The 14,374-nt window shown below is 38.2% G+C and overlaps 1 protein-coding gene across 5 annotated transcripts in view; it reads right to left on the reverse strand.

The window, feature by feature from the left end:
* Positions 1-14,215, reverse strand: part of dnah6 (dynein, axonemal, heavy chain 6) — a 131,750-nt gene extending 117,535 nt beyond the window's left edge. For all 5 annotated transcript variants that reach the window (XR_004567699.1, XR_004567700.1, XM_034202425.1 and 2 more), the window contains exons 1-14: positions 14,111-14,215; positions 13,679-13,772; positions 11,910-11,986; positions 11,594-11,773; positions 10,289-10,636; positions 9,215-9,349; positions 9,028-9,127; positions 7,738-7,795; positions 6,274-6,460; positions 5,345-5,431; positions 5,160-5,267; positions 4,974-5,054; positions 4,762-4,882; positions 3,723-3,874 (exon numbers count right to left, since the gene is read on the reverse strand). Coding sequence is in view for 3 of the 5 variants with exons in the window: in XM_034202425.1 (XP_034058316.1) it covers positions 3,723-3,874; positions 4,762-4,882; positions 4,974-5,054; positions 5,160-5,267; positions 5,345-5,431; positions 6,274-6,460; positions 7,738-7,795; positions 9,028-9,127; positions 9,215-9,349; positions 10,289-10,636; positions 11,594-11,773; positions 11,910-11,986; positions 13,679-13,754 (1,710 nt within the window). In the remaining 2 variants the exon portion in view is untranslated. The remainder of the gene's footprint in view (positions 1-3,722; positions 3,875-4,761; positions 4,883-4,973; positions 5,055-5,159; positions 5,268-5,344; positions 5,432-6,273; positions 6,461-7,737; positions 7,796-9,027; positions 9,128-9,214; positions 9,350-10,288; positions 10,637-11,593; positions 11,774-11,909; positions 11,987-13,678; positions 13,773-14,110) is intronic.
* Between the last annotated feature and the right edge of the window lie 159 nt (positions 14,216-14,374).

Below are 14,374 nucleotides of genomic sequence, written 5' to 3' on the forward strand. Positions count from 1 at the left end.
AATGAAAATGATTTTGAAATTGATGAAGCTGTTGTTGTATATTTGGTTGTTCTATCAGTCCACTGAACTCTCAGGTCGCGTCTGCTTTCCATCCCCGTTAAACTAAACTGGTAGAAGCAGTATTAAATGATTATGCCCCATATATCTGGATTAACTGGCAAAACAAATAGTCTGCTGCAACTCTCACTTCTTGTATTTGTATAGCTGTCTTAGTCCGTTCTAGCTTGTTTATTTGTATTATCTTGGCTTTTCATGACAGTTTTAATGTCATTTAGTGGGAATGCTGACACAGCATTCCCACTATCTGTTATGCTACGCACGAAATTCTTTATTATTCCGCCGGGTTATTTTGCGCTGCTTCTTCTCCAACATTGAACATCGCAGAAACTCCGTTCAAACATCAAAACGTTCAGCTCGGTCGGGAATCAATGGCTATTACTTTTATCATTCATAACTTTCATAATTCCAGAGATACATCCCATAATACATCCCATTTTTAACATGGAAGTCAATGGAGAACTCTTCAGACTTCAACAATCTTCATGCAACTTCAACTGCTAACTGTTCCTTCATACTTTCACTCAGAAACCTCATTCCAACTTTAAAATGTTACACATCTTTCTGATATTATTCGTGTAAAACAACTTTTAAATCTGATTCTTACTTTTAGAGATATTAAACATTGTTCGGACCTTGGTAAAGAGGCCTTCTTCAGATTTTAGAGTGAGTGATGTCACAGCTAGAGTGGAGGACAGATTTAATTGTGCCTTCATATTTTCTTTTAAACCTGCCATAATTCCCAAACCCTACATTCCTGAGACATCATCTATCATGAGAAACGTAGGAAAACATCTCGTAGCTTGAAAGATAAAAAAAATTAAGCAAAATAATGAAACAAAATGCCTCTTGAGGGCATGAAATGACAAAAACTTTCAACATGTCTCCATTAAACTCCATTGTAAATGAAGCCTCATCTTTCCCCACCACAGCAGCCGCACACCTTTAGTTAATCTGCCAAAAAGGCCACATTATTAACCCGAAAGTACACAAAAAGTACACTTCAGACGCTCAAGTTCCTTGACATGCTTCACGCTTTGAAATTTCACAGATATCTGTTACGGTTCTTCAACAAAAGGTTCACATGTAACAGGTTTATCTCTCATTCAGAACAATGCAAATGCTCTCCTCTCACTGATCACCATGGAAACCTTTGATCTCTGGACACGTCGTTAGCTCAAATATAAACACCTGTGTCATGGAACACGATGATGTCATAACTCCAATTGCCATAATTAGAGCAGCAGACTAATGACGTGGTCACTGGAGTTTAACAGACTGTCTCAGCCTATTCTTTTCCGTCTGATGGAGACTTCATACTTTACATTACATTACATTACATTAAGGCAAGGCAGGTCACTCCACAGAAACTGCCCTCCTTGCTGTCACTGAGGAACTGCACACTGCTAAAGCAGCCTCCCTCTCCTCTGTCATCATCCTGTTGGACCTGTCTGCTGCATTCGACACGGTGAATCATCAGATCCTCCTTCGCACTCTCCAAAAACTTGGAGTTTCAGGCTCTGCACTTTCCCTCCTCACCTCATACCTGAAAGACCGTACCTACAGGGTGACTTGGAGAGGGTCTGAGTCCGACCCTTGTCAATTAACTACAGGGGTCCCTCAGGGCTCTGTTCTTGGTCCCCTCCTCTTCTCCTTGTACACAAACTCGCTCGGATCAGTCATTAGCCCGCATGGTTTTTCTTACCACTGCTACGCTGACGACACCCAATTAATTCTGTCCTTTCCCCGCTCAGAGACCCAGGTCGTCGCACGCATCTCTGCTTGTCTAGCTGACATCTCTCAGTGGATGTCTGCTCACCACCTCAAGCTCAACCTTGACAAGACTGAACTGCTCTTCCTTCCGGGAAAAGATTGTCCCACTCTTGACCTAACAATCAACATCGGCACCTCAGTTGTTTCCCCGACTCAGACTGCAAGGAATCTGGGTGTGATCCTAGATAACAACCTGTCCTTCACTGAAAACATCGCTGCTACAACCCGTTGCTGCAGATACACGCTTTACAACATCAGGAAGATACGTCCCCAGCTGTCACAGAAAGCGACTCAGGTTCTGGTCCAGGCTCTCGTCATCTCACGCCTAGACTACTGCAACTCCCTCCTGGCTGGTCTACCTGCATGTGCCATCCGACCTCTGCAGCTCACCCAGAATGCAGCGGCTCGTCTGGTCTTCAACCTTCCTAAATTTTCCCACACCACTCCGCTCCTACGCTCCCTTCACTGGCTTCCGGTAACTGCTAGAATCCACTTCAAGACACTGGTACTTGCTTACCGTGCTGCGAATGGATTTGGCCCTTTCTACATCCAGGACATGGTTAAACCGTACACCCCAGCGCGTGCACTCCGCTCTGCATCAACCAAACGGCTCGCTGCGCCCTCGCTGCGAGGGGGACCCAAGTTCCCATCAGCAAAAACACGTGGGTTTGCTGTCCTGGCTCCAGGATGGTGGAATGAGCTCCCCATTGACATCAGGACGGCAGAAAGCTTACACACCTTCCGGCGCAGACTGAAAACTCATCTCTTTCGACTCCACTTCGAGCGATAGAACTATTAACGAAGCACTTTTATACTAATAAAGGGCTGGCTTACCTAAAGCCAGTTGAGTAGCACTTGAAATGTTTTTGCTCTATGAAACCTGATGTACTTATATGATTCTGTTTTCTTCAAGGTTGTATTTTGTTGGTCGAACGCACTTATTGTAAGTCGCTTTGGATAAAAGCATCAGCTAAATGCAATGTAATGTAATGTAATGTAACTTCATACTGACTTCAACATGTTCCACATATTTTAGACATTATTGGTGACGTATGCTTTTAGTTCTAAAGTTTTCAGTTCAAATATTCTGCTGCTTTTTCATGCATTTAGACTTTTATTTTCTTGTTCTTATTTAGTGGGAATGCTGATACAGTTTTGAGATTTCTTCAAATGCCGTTGCCATGGCAACACAATGCTCGCCATGAAAAACGGTTTTCTCATAACTTCAGTGAAAATGCTCCAAACAGCCCAAAACTTCACAGGTTTGGTAACGATGCAGCCATCAACATATCTAAGCGTATTTTGGGGTGTCATCAAATACCGTTGATACTAGTTTTATAATATGTTTCTTTTTAACTATGTCTGACTGCTTTTAATATATTTTTTTATAAGCACTTGGAATTGCCTTGTTCATGAAATATGCTATATATATATACAGTATATATACACTTTTGTGTATTCTAAGCTTCTGGTGAAATAACGGAATGCAGGTTAAAAGGTCTGTTGTCAGATTTGATAAGGTCATCATCACCCTAAAAAAAAATATATATATATATATATATTCTTTTATATATCCACAAAAAAAAACTTTTGAATTTGAAACAAAACGATTCATTATATGGAATTACTCGATTATACATTAGGAAAAAGATGTTGTGAATTTTGGGAATGATTACATCTGACTAAAGCTGAGCTATTCGTTTTTCTTTGTATCACACAAGTCAGTATACGTTCTAGGCATTCCCAACTGGAATCTTCTTCTTCAAAACCAATATTTTTGGTCAAGCCTAATCTTTCTCTTGAACTATGCAGAAATACCTAGGTTCAAAAAGAAAAATGGACATGCATTTGAGTGGTAATTGTGAATGTGATGGCACATGGCTCCTCCTCACCTCCAGGCAGCGGAGCGGGGAAGACACAAGCTTATCTTTGAGCTTTGTTTTGTCCACCAGCAGTAATCCAAGATGTGTTTTCTGTTGGATGGCTGCGGCCTCTTTATGCTGACTGTGGTGTAACTCCAGCGCTTTCCCAAAGAAGGACAAACCTGTGAGACGAAGCAGTCAACATCATCAGTCATAAATCCCTATATTATTGCACAGGCTTTAATTTCTGCTGAGAACTTGTGTATGTTTGCTTATTTTAAGACTAAAACACAATGTTATAGAATACATAGGTTATTGGGTCATTAGGAGTTGTTGACAACTTGTAGCACTATGAGGAGGTTTTCACCAATTGGCCAATTGGTTTGTTTGTACTGGGCATGCGCATGCAGTGTCAGGATAGTGACATTATGTGTATGTAACACTTGCGCTTCTATTGGCTATCGCTTCAACACATTGTACGTGATAATCGGCTAAGGGGAGGGACATCTCTCAGCAGTTGACCAATCACAACAGAGCCGGCCAGCTAACCAATCAGAGGGTTTCAGACAGAGGGGGAAAAGAGGTGCTGCGGCACAGGCAGAATGAGAACAATAAAGCACTTTTTGAACATAAGCATGTCAAATGTCACAGAAGAGGCACAAAATACAAATATGAGCATGAAAATGAGCCTCTTAAAAAAAGAAATTATTTCAATTTTTTAAGACATAGTTTTAAAAGGGAAAGATAGATGAGATGATAAGAGTAAATGGCCAACAGGCCTTATTTGCACCTGTGTCAGCCATAGCAAGCTGGCCAGCTACCAGGTGAGCTATGCAGCCAGCGTTATGCATAATCTTGCTGATAGTTTTATGCCATCCATTTTGCATGACAGGATAGGTAGCAATGGGCCAACAACGACAGTGAAGAAAACTGAAGGCTAGCAAACAATACATCTAAACAATGCAGGATCTATAGTCTTATATGACCTCTATTCTCAACTGAACTGCTCTTTGTATTATTAATGGATTACTAAAATGATTAATGTTAATATATTAATATAGTACATCACCATTATCCTGTTGCCGCATTGCATCCAGATCCAGAGCCTCGTTCTCTTTGTAGAACAGCTGAAAATGCTCAAATGTGCGTGAGTACACTTTTGCCGTGTCAAAGGCAAACTGGAGCAACTCCTGAAGAAAAAGAAAGCAGGTAAATACTTATACATATGGAAGAGTACACTTTTCAAACACCCTCCAGAGAAAGAAGGTTAAGCAAACTGACCTCGATGTTCTGAATGACGCTTTGAAGGTTGTCATCGCTCTCAATGATGGATTCTACACACTGGTCATCCACATATATATGCTGAAATTTCAATAAAAAACAGATACAAAAACTATATAAATCACCAATTGATATTTAGAACAACTACATTTCCCTGAATATACGCGTGGTGATTTTGTATCCTACCTCGTCAGCTCTGGCCTCTGTCATTGAATCAAAATCGGGATCTGCCGTGAGCACATTGACCGACTTCACAGTTTTCTCAAACCACCCGATGACCTCTTTGATAGTCTCCTATAGGAATGAACAAAAGGTATAATATAAATGGGTGTACAATAGGTAATATACATGTTACAATTTGGAAAACTAACCTGGAAGTTCTCCTCAGAGGGTTTGTAGGTCAACGTGTTAGGCTCCAGGATCAGCTCAGTGATGAACATAGGTTGGACACGGCCAGGCTTGGTGAGGAAAGGATTAACATGAAACGGGATTACTTAACCAGGATACAAAAAAAGTTAACTGTATTCACTCACAGTTACATGAACAAATACATAATCAGATTACTAATACATTTCTGAAAATGGTGGATAAGTGAGATCACAACGTAACAAGAAATTAGAGAAAGAGCATATTGTGTTTGTTGTAAAAGCAGCGGATTTCATTTCTAACACGTTTTGTATCCCAAATATCTTGGTTTCTTCTTTTCTATAGTTATATTTTTCTTTTATCTAACATAATACACTTAAGTAAAAAACATCTGATTGATATTTATTTTCTTATTTCTATGGAAATGAATCAGGGTACATTACTTTCATATTTACGTACTCAGATTAGTTAACTGATTACATTCTTTTTACAGGTCTCTAGTCATTGTAACAGAATACATTCTGAAAGAAATCCTCCCAACCCTGAACACGGCAAGTTCCTGACTAATAAAAACACACTACAACCAACAGAAACACATGTGTGACTCAATCTGGGTGGAGTGGAGCCCACAATCACCAAGCATCCATACATCTTAGCAAAATCTTTAAGATGTGACTTTGACCATTATTGATAATACAATTATTACATTACATTGCATTTAGCTGACACTTTTGTCCAAAGCGACTTACAATAAGTACATTCGACCAGGAAGACACAACCTTGAAGAAAACAGAATCATATAAGTACATCAGGTTTCATAGAGCCAAACATTTCAAGTGCTACTCAACTGGCTTTAGGTAAGCCAGTCCTTTATTAGTATAACATTAAATTATTTATTATTATAAATTATAATAAGAGTAAAACTATGCCCTACCTTCTTATCCATCTCTTCCTTTGTGGTGTCCGTGGCAACCTCACAGTGCTGGCTCCAGCTCTGAATAACATCATGGCTGGGCGTTTGCTGTACCTGCTCCTTGAGCACAGATAGCAGTTTGGCCACTGCATTGGCCACTAAGATATACAAGGTGTCGACGACTAAAAAGTCAACAAGACGTATGAAGCTGGGTAGGTGAGGACAGAGAAGGACTGGGTTAATGTGATAGATGTGCCTGATTGAGGATATACAGTATAAGGTATTTTCACAGCAAATATTTTGACAAGTCATTAAGGAGAACAGGTTTTAGGAATACCAGTAACAGTGGCTTTGTTTTCTGGACTCATACAGTAATTCCAGATAGTTTCCCTATCGAGGGACGGGAAAGGCAGAGAAGAGAGGCATTCATATGCAGCAAAGTGCAAGTTTTCACTTTTTATGTTTATGATATCAATATTTGTATTCTGTTTTATCGATATTTTATTGTACATTTTACTTGAACTTATTATGTTTGTATAAATACCTTTATTCTATTTTGTTGTATCCTTAATAGGTCATTTTACTTTAAATGATTATGTTTATATAAATATGTATCCATATACATTTTGTTTTAACTTGTGATTTGTTTTAGTTTATATCTGAAATAATTATCCAAACTTAAAAAACAATAATATCCAGACTCAGTTCCCGAGCAGAGGACCCAGGTTTGAATCCATGTCATCCCCTCTGTCTCCCCCTTTCAACACTGTCACTCTCCAATAAAGAGAGCATTGAAGACTCCTAAAGTTGGGAAACTCAATATGTAATTGTGTCAGTAAGCCATATCAGGCTAAGCAGAATTTAGCCATCTCTTATAGGGCTGTGCAATTAATCGTATTTGAATCGCAATTACGATTTTGGCCTGCCACAATTACGAAAACAACATAATCGAAAAAAACGATTATTTTGCTTTGCTTGGTTGTGACAGTGCACTGCAACATATTTGATCTAATTTATTTTAGTCTAATTTATTTGTATTTATCATATTTACATATGTTTAGTAGCTTGTTGAAGTGCGCTCCAAAAATATTTGTTGATCTTGTTTATTGGTATTTATAATTTTGATACTATTTAATTAAATGTAAATATAAATGTATCATTTATTTTAGTATTGGTTTTTCAGTTGAATTATACGTTCAGGGTAATCAACAGTTAAAAAGATACTGTTGAAATTATTATTTGTATTTGTTTTAAAGTTCAATAAATGGATGTTTTCAAAGTCAATGAATAATCGTATTTAATAATCGTGATATGAATTATTGACCAACATAATCGTGATTATGATTTTTGCCATAATCGCACAGCTCTAATCTCTTATCTCATCGTACATGCCTGTATTTTCTGATTGAGTATTTAAACTTAACAGAAGTCTGGCACACCGGTAAAGATAGAAAGCGTAAAGAATGACATAAGAAAATGACCCACCAGATGACACGGGTGGAGTGAAAAGTCTTGTTGATCCCGGCAAGAAATTCATTGTCATCTGTGGCAAACAAGGGAAAATTGTTAACGTTGTGGTCAGTGTATGTCAGTGGCGATCCGTCAGGGGCTGAGGGCCTAAGATATTCTAACAAATAATATTTGAAAACATTAAAAAAAAAAGTTTCTTCAATATTTTTCATTAGTTTTACCAAAATAACTTCATTTAATTGTATTTAAAATAACATTTCCAAAGAAATAAATCCTTCGAATCTGCCTGTTCAGTTTCTGTTTGAATGTGAAGGGTTAAATGAAAGAAGCTCCTTGACCCGTCTCTGTGAGTTATGTGAAGACAGCAGTGGCGACTGGTCATTAGGGGCAGGTGGGGCACAGCCCCATAGTGTCAGCAGAAAGTTCAAATAAGAATTCCCAAAAAATGCAAATAAATGCAAAAAAAATACATCTTAAAATATATTTTAAGATCATGTTTAATCATCTGATTCGTCTGTACATTGCTGTTTTAGTCTGTGTTCTTCTAATTAGTGTCTACAGTGTGTGCCTATTGAGCCGTTTTGAGCGACGTGGGTCAAGCCCCGATCCAGCCCCTCTCTCTCACTGTTAAGTGAATGGGTACTGTAAAAACTACACTGCGCATGATCAGAGTATTTTTCTATTCAATGTGTGCGGCAAACCATAGGGGCACTGTGCTGGAATACCTACCAAACGTCATCTCATAATTAAGAGAGCTGATTGGCTGTAAGTACGTGTGCCGCAAAAAGTTTAGATATGAAGAGGAGACGAGAGAGAGCAGTATAGCGATTAAAATCAGTAAAACGGAAAGAAAATGAATGAAGTTGACCATCTACTTCAGCTTTGGTAAGTTCATTTTATGTCATATATTTTGTTGATCTTCTGTGTTTGGCCTATAGGCTATAGCTCTGCTGGATCGATTGATATTGTGACCTCAGTGATCATCAGTGTCTGTGTTTTCCTTTTGCCTAAGTCATTTTCAATGTGGGCCGCCGTGCCGACTTAATTCATTTGTAATTGCTACTTGGCTGTGGGTGCCCTGTCATGATAGGTGTTTATATAAATGGTGTTGTTTTGTGTGGTAGAGGCATTGATGAGTTTTGCACCCCGGGTCGTTGTTTTGATATTCCGCTGAAGAATACGCTGTGACGTAATAACTCTTCTTTTTTCTTCGAGGGAAGGGGGGATCAGAGGTCCTAGGTATAAAAGTCACGGCTCGCCACTGGTGTATGTAGATTCAAGTGTCTCCATAGGGTGTGCACACACCTTCATCTTCCTCTTTGGGTATGCACTTCAAGTAGTTGCGACACGCACAAATCGTCACTTCCTTCACCAGGTCCTGAAACTTCTCCAAGTCATTCTTCACCTGACAATAATTAAGAAAATTAGGGCAATGATCTACACACAATTAAACCATTTTTGTATCGTATATAACAATAAATCAAAATGTTACCTCTTGCAGTTGTTGGAACTGGAATTCCCGGAACTCCTGCAGTGTGTAAATGTGTTCTTTCTCTATGTGGCACAAGCCCGTATCACTGATCTGGTAACACATTTTCTTTATGTCTATCAGTGCAGGACCTAGACACTGGAAGAGATATACAAATGTTGATAACAACTTAATATCCACAATTCTCACATTAAGTTAAGGGGTCCTATTTACTTTTTGGGGTTTTCTCTTTCCTTAAGTGTGTAATAAGCATATCAAATGTATGCAAAGGCTTAAATCCCAAAGATCCCTCCAGAGGGAGTCATAAATAATGAGTTTAAATAACTTCCATACATGTAATAAGACACAGTGAATGAGGAAATAATATGTTGATCATAGACATCTCTATGGAATTTCCCCAGTTAGTTTTTTTCCAATAAGATAATTATTTTCATATGATACATTTCAGATTCATATTTTGAGCCTATACTGTGACATGTTTACCTGCTTTAATGTTTAAAAAGTGCTTTTGTCCAACTGCCTGTGCTGCTTTTCACCCTCTGTCTGAAACCAGAGCCCAGTCTGCTATGACTCGTTAGTTGGCCTGCTCTGTTGTTGGTAATGTCCCGCCCCTTAGCCTATCACTTACAATGTGTTGAAGCCCTATCCAATAAAAGCGCAAGTGTTTTATAGTGATGTCACTAGGTTAAGGAAGAAAACAAAGGAGCCCAATCGTGGTGTTTCAGGCAGGGGGGGGGAGCGTGTGAAGTGAACTTTAGGATGTTAGCTATTGCACACCATTAACATGCACAAAAACCTATATAATGCACGAGAGGGAAGGGAAAACCTAAAAAGCATAATAGGGCACCTTTAAATATGCAAATTGGGTATTTTGTAATGCTAAATCCTGGTGAATTTAGAAAAAGATACAGACCATATTTGTCAAATAAACACCTAATCTGTATGCTGGATGTTATCTCGCCAACAGTCTTAATTAAATAAATTATTGAAGTAAAATAGCAAGGAAATAAAAGAATGGGTAGAGTCTCGTATTACACAGATTAAAATAAAATCCAATTCATACACCCTGTGACATACCTCATTGACAATACATAATCTTCTTTGGAGGGACTCCTTGACCGAGTGAATCTTTTTGGCCTGTACTTTGCTGTGCCACACGTAGAAAGGTTTCCACAGATTAAAGCGGATGAAGAAGGGGATCCGGATGAGCTTGCAGTGGTAGTTATACTCTTCTTCCCAGCGTTCGGTGGTTATGAAGTCGACCTTGTTCTCGTAAATTGTTACCACACCTTCAGGACTTAACATCAGAAAGTCCTCCTTACTGTACTCATAGACTACATTGGTGTGAGTGTCCATAATTCCAGTGCTCTTGATGGAAAAAGGCCTTTTGGGGGGAGTAGGGATTAACTCCGTTTTTGGTGCCATCTAAAAATTGGTTGAGAAACACAATCAAAGGGTAATTACATTCTGCATGAAGCGCATTCAAGGAAATAAACAATGAATTGTAACAAAAGCTTTGTCTGATGTGCCAGATTTTGAAACCACACTACATGTTTAAAATACCACAGTTTAACAGTAGCCATGATAAAAGCATTGGTTTTTTTAGAATAATGAAATCGTGGAGTGGTGCTGTGGTGACGTTTTCTTGAAGGCCGACCATGGAAGTTAGCATCCCAAAGCTCTCTCGATAAAAAGCAACAGGGTTTTAACATTGGATTTTGCTATATTCCAAAAAAGAGAAACTAACTACATCATGATGGCATTGGCTGCGTGTCACCACCAATAAGCTAAAGGCGGCTAATGTACAGCATATTTGCGTCTAGGAGTCCGATATAGTCACTCGTTATCATCTGCCGTTTTTATGAGACATATAAGCTTCGGAAATTCACGAATGGGGTGTTTTATTTAAGTATTTTTGTCGTAGAAAGTAACATAAACATATCTTAATCTTGTGTTAACTACAGACATTATTTCAGGCATCCAACCAGAAAGCGGTTGACTCCGAGACGAAGGAACCAGAAGTAGAGAAATGCTAACTCAATCCCGGCTTTAAGGACTCATTCCTGCACGATTCTATTTCGATTCATATAATAAATAAATGCTGTAAAAATGCTCAAAGGTTGTCATCCCTTTGAGAAACTATCAATAAGCCGACAACAATAACTTATTGCGAAGCAGCAGTCAATCCTAAAATGTAATAAAGAGATCAATCCCAGATCAAATTTGACCTTGGAATTATTGTCTTTAGCGATGGTTATATCATGGTAAATGTTATGTTAAATGTCTGTTCCCTTTTTGATGTTGCAAATGAAGCCGTTGAAAAAATGCAACTTGATCTGGCAATAACATTTGATAATATTCTCGAACATGTCTGTCACTGACCTTAGTCCTGGATTTCAGAGGAGGGAGATGGACAGGCATTTTTTGTCTAGGCCTTTGTGGCTGTTCTGGTTGCGGTTGATAAGGCGTCTGAGTGTTCCAGCCAGGAAAATACATCCGCTTCATGTCTTTTATGTGTTGGAGGCTGGGTTCTTTCCTTTTAACACGTCTTTTCAGTACAGCCTAGAATCAGGGGAAGAAACAGACAGATACATAAGATCTACACACTGTACCACTTTGTGACTGAGCCACTGGTCATATTTAAATAGCATGGGAAGTAGTGTATTGGGTGTAGAGTAGAAAGTATGCCACATCTCACCAGGGGGTCTTGAACCACCGGAGGTCTTGGTTGGATGTTGGTGGAGCTCGGGATTTCAGGAAGCTTGTGCAGCCGCTCTGGGACAGGATGTAAAGTGGAGTGTAAGGTTAGTATTGAATTAAAGACGTGACAAATCAAGGTTTGTTGGCAGGGCTGGAAGAATTACTCACATCGTTATATTTGTATACTACACAATGGTAAAATACTCTGCCAAAAGTAAAGTCCTGCATTCAAAACTGTACTTAAGGAAAAGTACACAAGTATTGAACTCAAAATAGACCAAAAGTACTCGTTATGCGCGATATCCTGTTTCAGAATCATTTATATATGAAATGACTGGATTCTGATTATTGATACCTTAAAAGTGTCTCACACAGCTGGTAAAAGTGGCGCTAATTTGAATCACTTTAGATTCTGCTTCTGGATATTCTGAACTATATTTACATGTCAATGTTTATTTTTCTGTTGATTGGTATTTTCTATTATCTGTGAAATGTACAATATTGGCTTCCAGAATTGAGTGGAGTAGAAGTTTAGAGTAGCATTAAGTAAAATACCAAGTTAAAGTATTAACAATTCTACTTAAGTACAGTACATGAGTGACATGCCAACACTGTTAGTTGGTTATACAGCGGTGGAAAAAGTATTTTGATTATTTACTTGGTTGAAAGTACTAATACCACACTTGGAAAAAAGCTACATTTAGAGTAAAAGTACTGCATCAAGAATGGTACTTAAGTAAAAGAATAATTAGGAAAATGTACTGAAAGTATTAGGAGTTAAAGTACTCAAAAGAACAGAAAAAACAAATGTATAAATATTTGTAAAATATTTGAAAGCAAAAGCAGCCAATCTTAACATTTAAGTAACTGGGACAGTGACATATTTTTAAACAGATAACTTTCCTCGCAAAATTGCCTGCCAATTAATTTTCTGGTAACCACAATTGGTTTTATTAACTTAAATATAATGTTGGATGGTTAAACTATAGGTAATAATCATAATTACAAAGTGTTTCCAAAGTGTTGTGTGTCAAAATCTGAATGTATAAAGTAACTACTAAATAAAACTGTAAAATAAATATGGCGGAGTAAAAAGTACACATTTGCCTTCCAAAATGTAGAGTACTTGAGTACATGTACTTAGTTACCTTCCACCACTGGTTATACAGATAAACAGGTACGACATAAACCAGAGGTGGGAAAAGTACTCAGATCTCGTACCTAAGTAAGAGTATAAGTACCAGAGTGTAGGAATACTCTGTTACAAGTAAAAGTCCTGCAATCAAAATGTACAAAAGTATATACAAAAAATATATATATTTCATGTTTTGATTATTGATGATTAATGTGTTTATCACAGCTGGTAAAGGTGGAGCTATAACCACTTTATTTACTGTCTGCAGGGTCACTTTGACTCCAGGTGTAACTGAAGTCTTATTTAAGTGTTGAATATATTTCACATTATTAATAAAAATCTGCAAAGTATAAATGTAGTGGAGTTAAAGTACACAATGTAACTCTGAATTGTAGCGCGGTAGAAGTACAATGTAGCGAAACACTGAATACTCAAGTAAAGTCCAAGTCTCTCAAAATGGTACTTGAGTAAATGTACTTAGTTAATTTACACCAATGGAATCAATTATTCAAGTAAAGTACAAGTACCTCAACATTGATTTAAGTACAGTACTTGAGTACATCTACTTGTTTAAAGTACACCACTGTAATTAACACATTTTGAAATATCTAAAAGGGCCAATAGCAGCCTACCTCTGGACCCATGTTCCCGACCTGTACCGGGGGGGCTCGGCAGAAAGGAACGGGGAGAAGCAGAGCCCGAGGCCATGGTGTGTGACCCTCTCGGCTGTACAACAGTGGAAGGACATCCGGAAAGAGGAGGCACATTGTCATTTCGTACATTTTCTTACGATAAACAGCCGTAATAATACAACTGTTTGTTACTTACGACTACAATAATTATTGCATTATAAAGAGATAACAGCGTCCATATTTTTAATTACTAGGACTTTGAATGTTGTTCAAAGTGTAGCTAAAGGTAAATAAGCAACTTAAAATGTTATTCACACGTTAGCTAACGGCAAATTAGCTACTTACATGTTTCTTCAAACGGTGGCGTAGCCTACGTTAAACTAGAATACATTTTGATATTCTTAATCTTCGAGTATATTCAAACATGCTTACCGTGTTAAATATTGAGCTTCGACAAAATGTCAAAAAGTCGTAACGCAACCTACCGTTATATACTTTATAAAATGTGCAACGCTTCGCTGTGTAAGAGTTGCTGACCAAAAGCTGAGGTTTACCGTTTCCTTAGCAACAGACCGCTCTCCCAGAATGAAACGCAGCAAAACAAAACCACGTTGTTTCCGCTTCTTGGCAGTTTGACAAATGTAAAGGAGCTCATCAAATACAGCATGTACATCTTCTTAACCACAAAGAATAGGG

This window comes from Gymnodraco acuticeps, unplaced genomic scaffold (genome assembly GCF_902827175.1).
Source record: "Gymnodraco acuticeps unplaced genomic scaffold, fGymAcu1.1, whole genome shotgun sequence".
Classification (NCBI taxonomy): Eukaryota; Metazoa; Chordata; class Actinopteri; order Perciformes; family Bathydraconidae; genus Gymnodraco; species Gymnodraco acuticeps.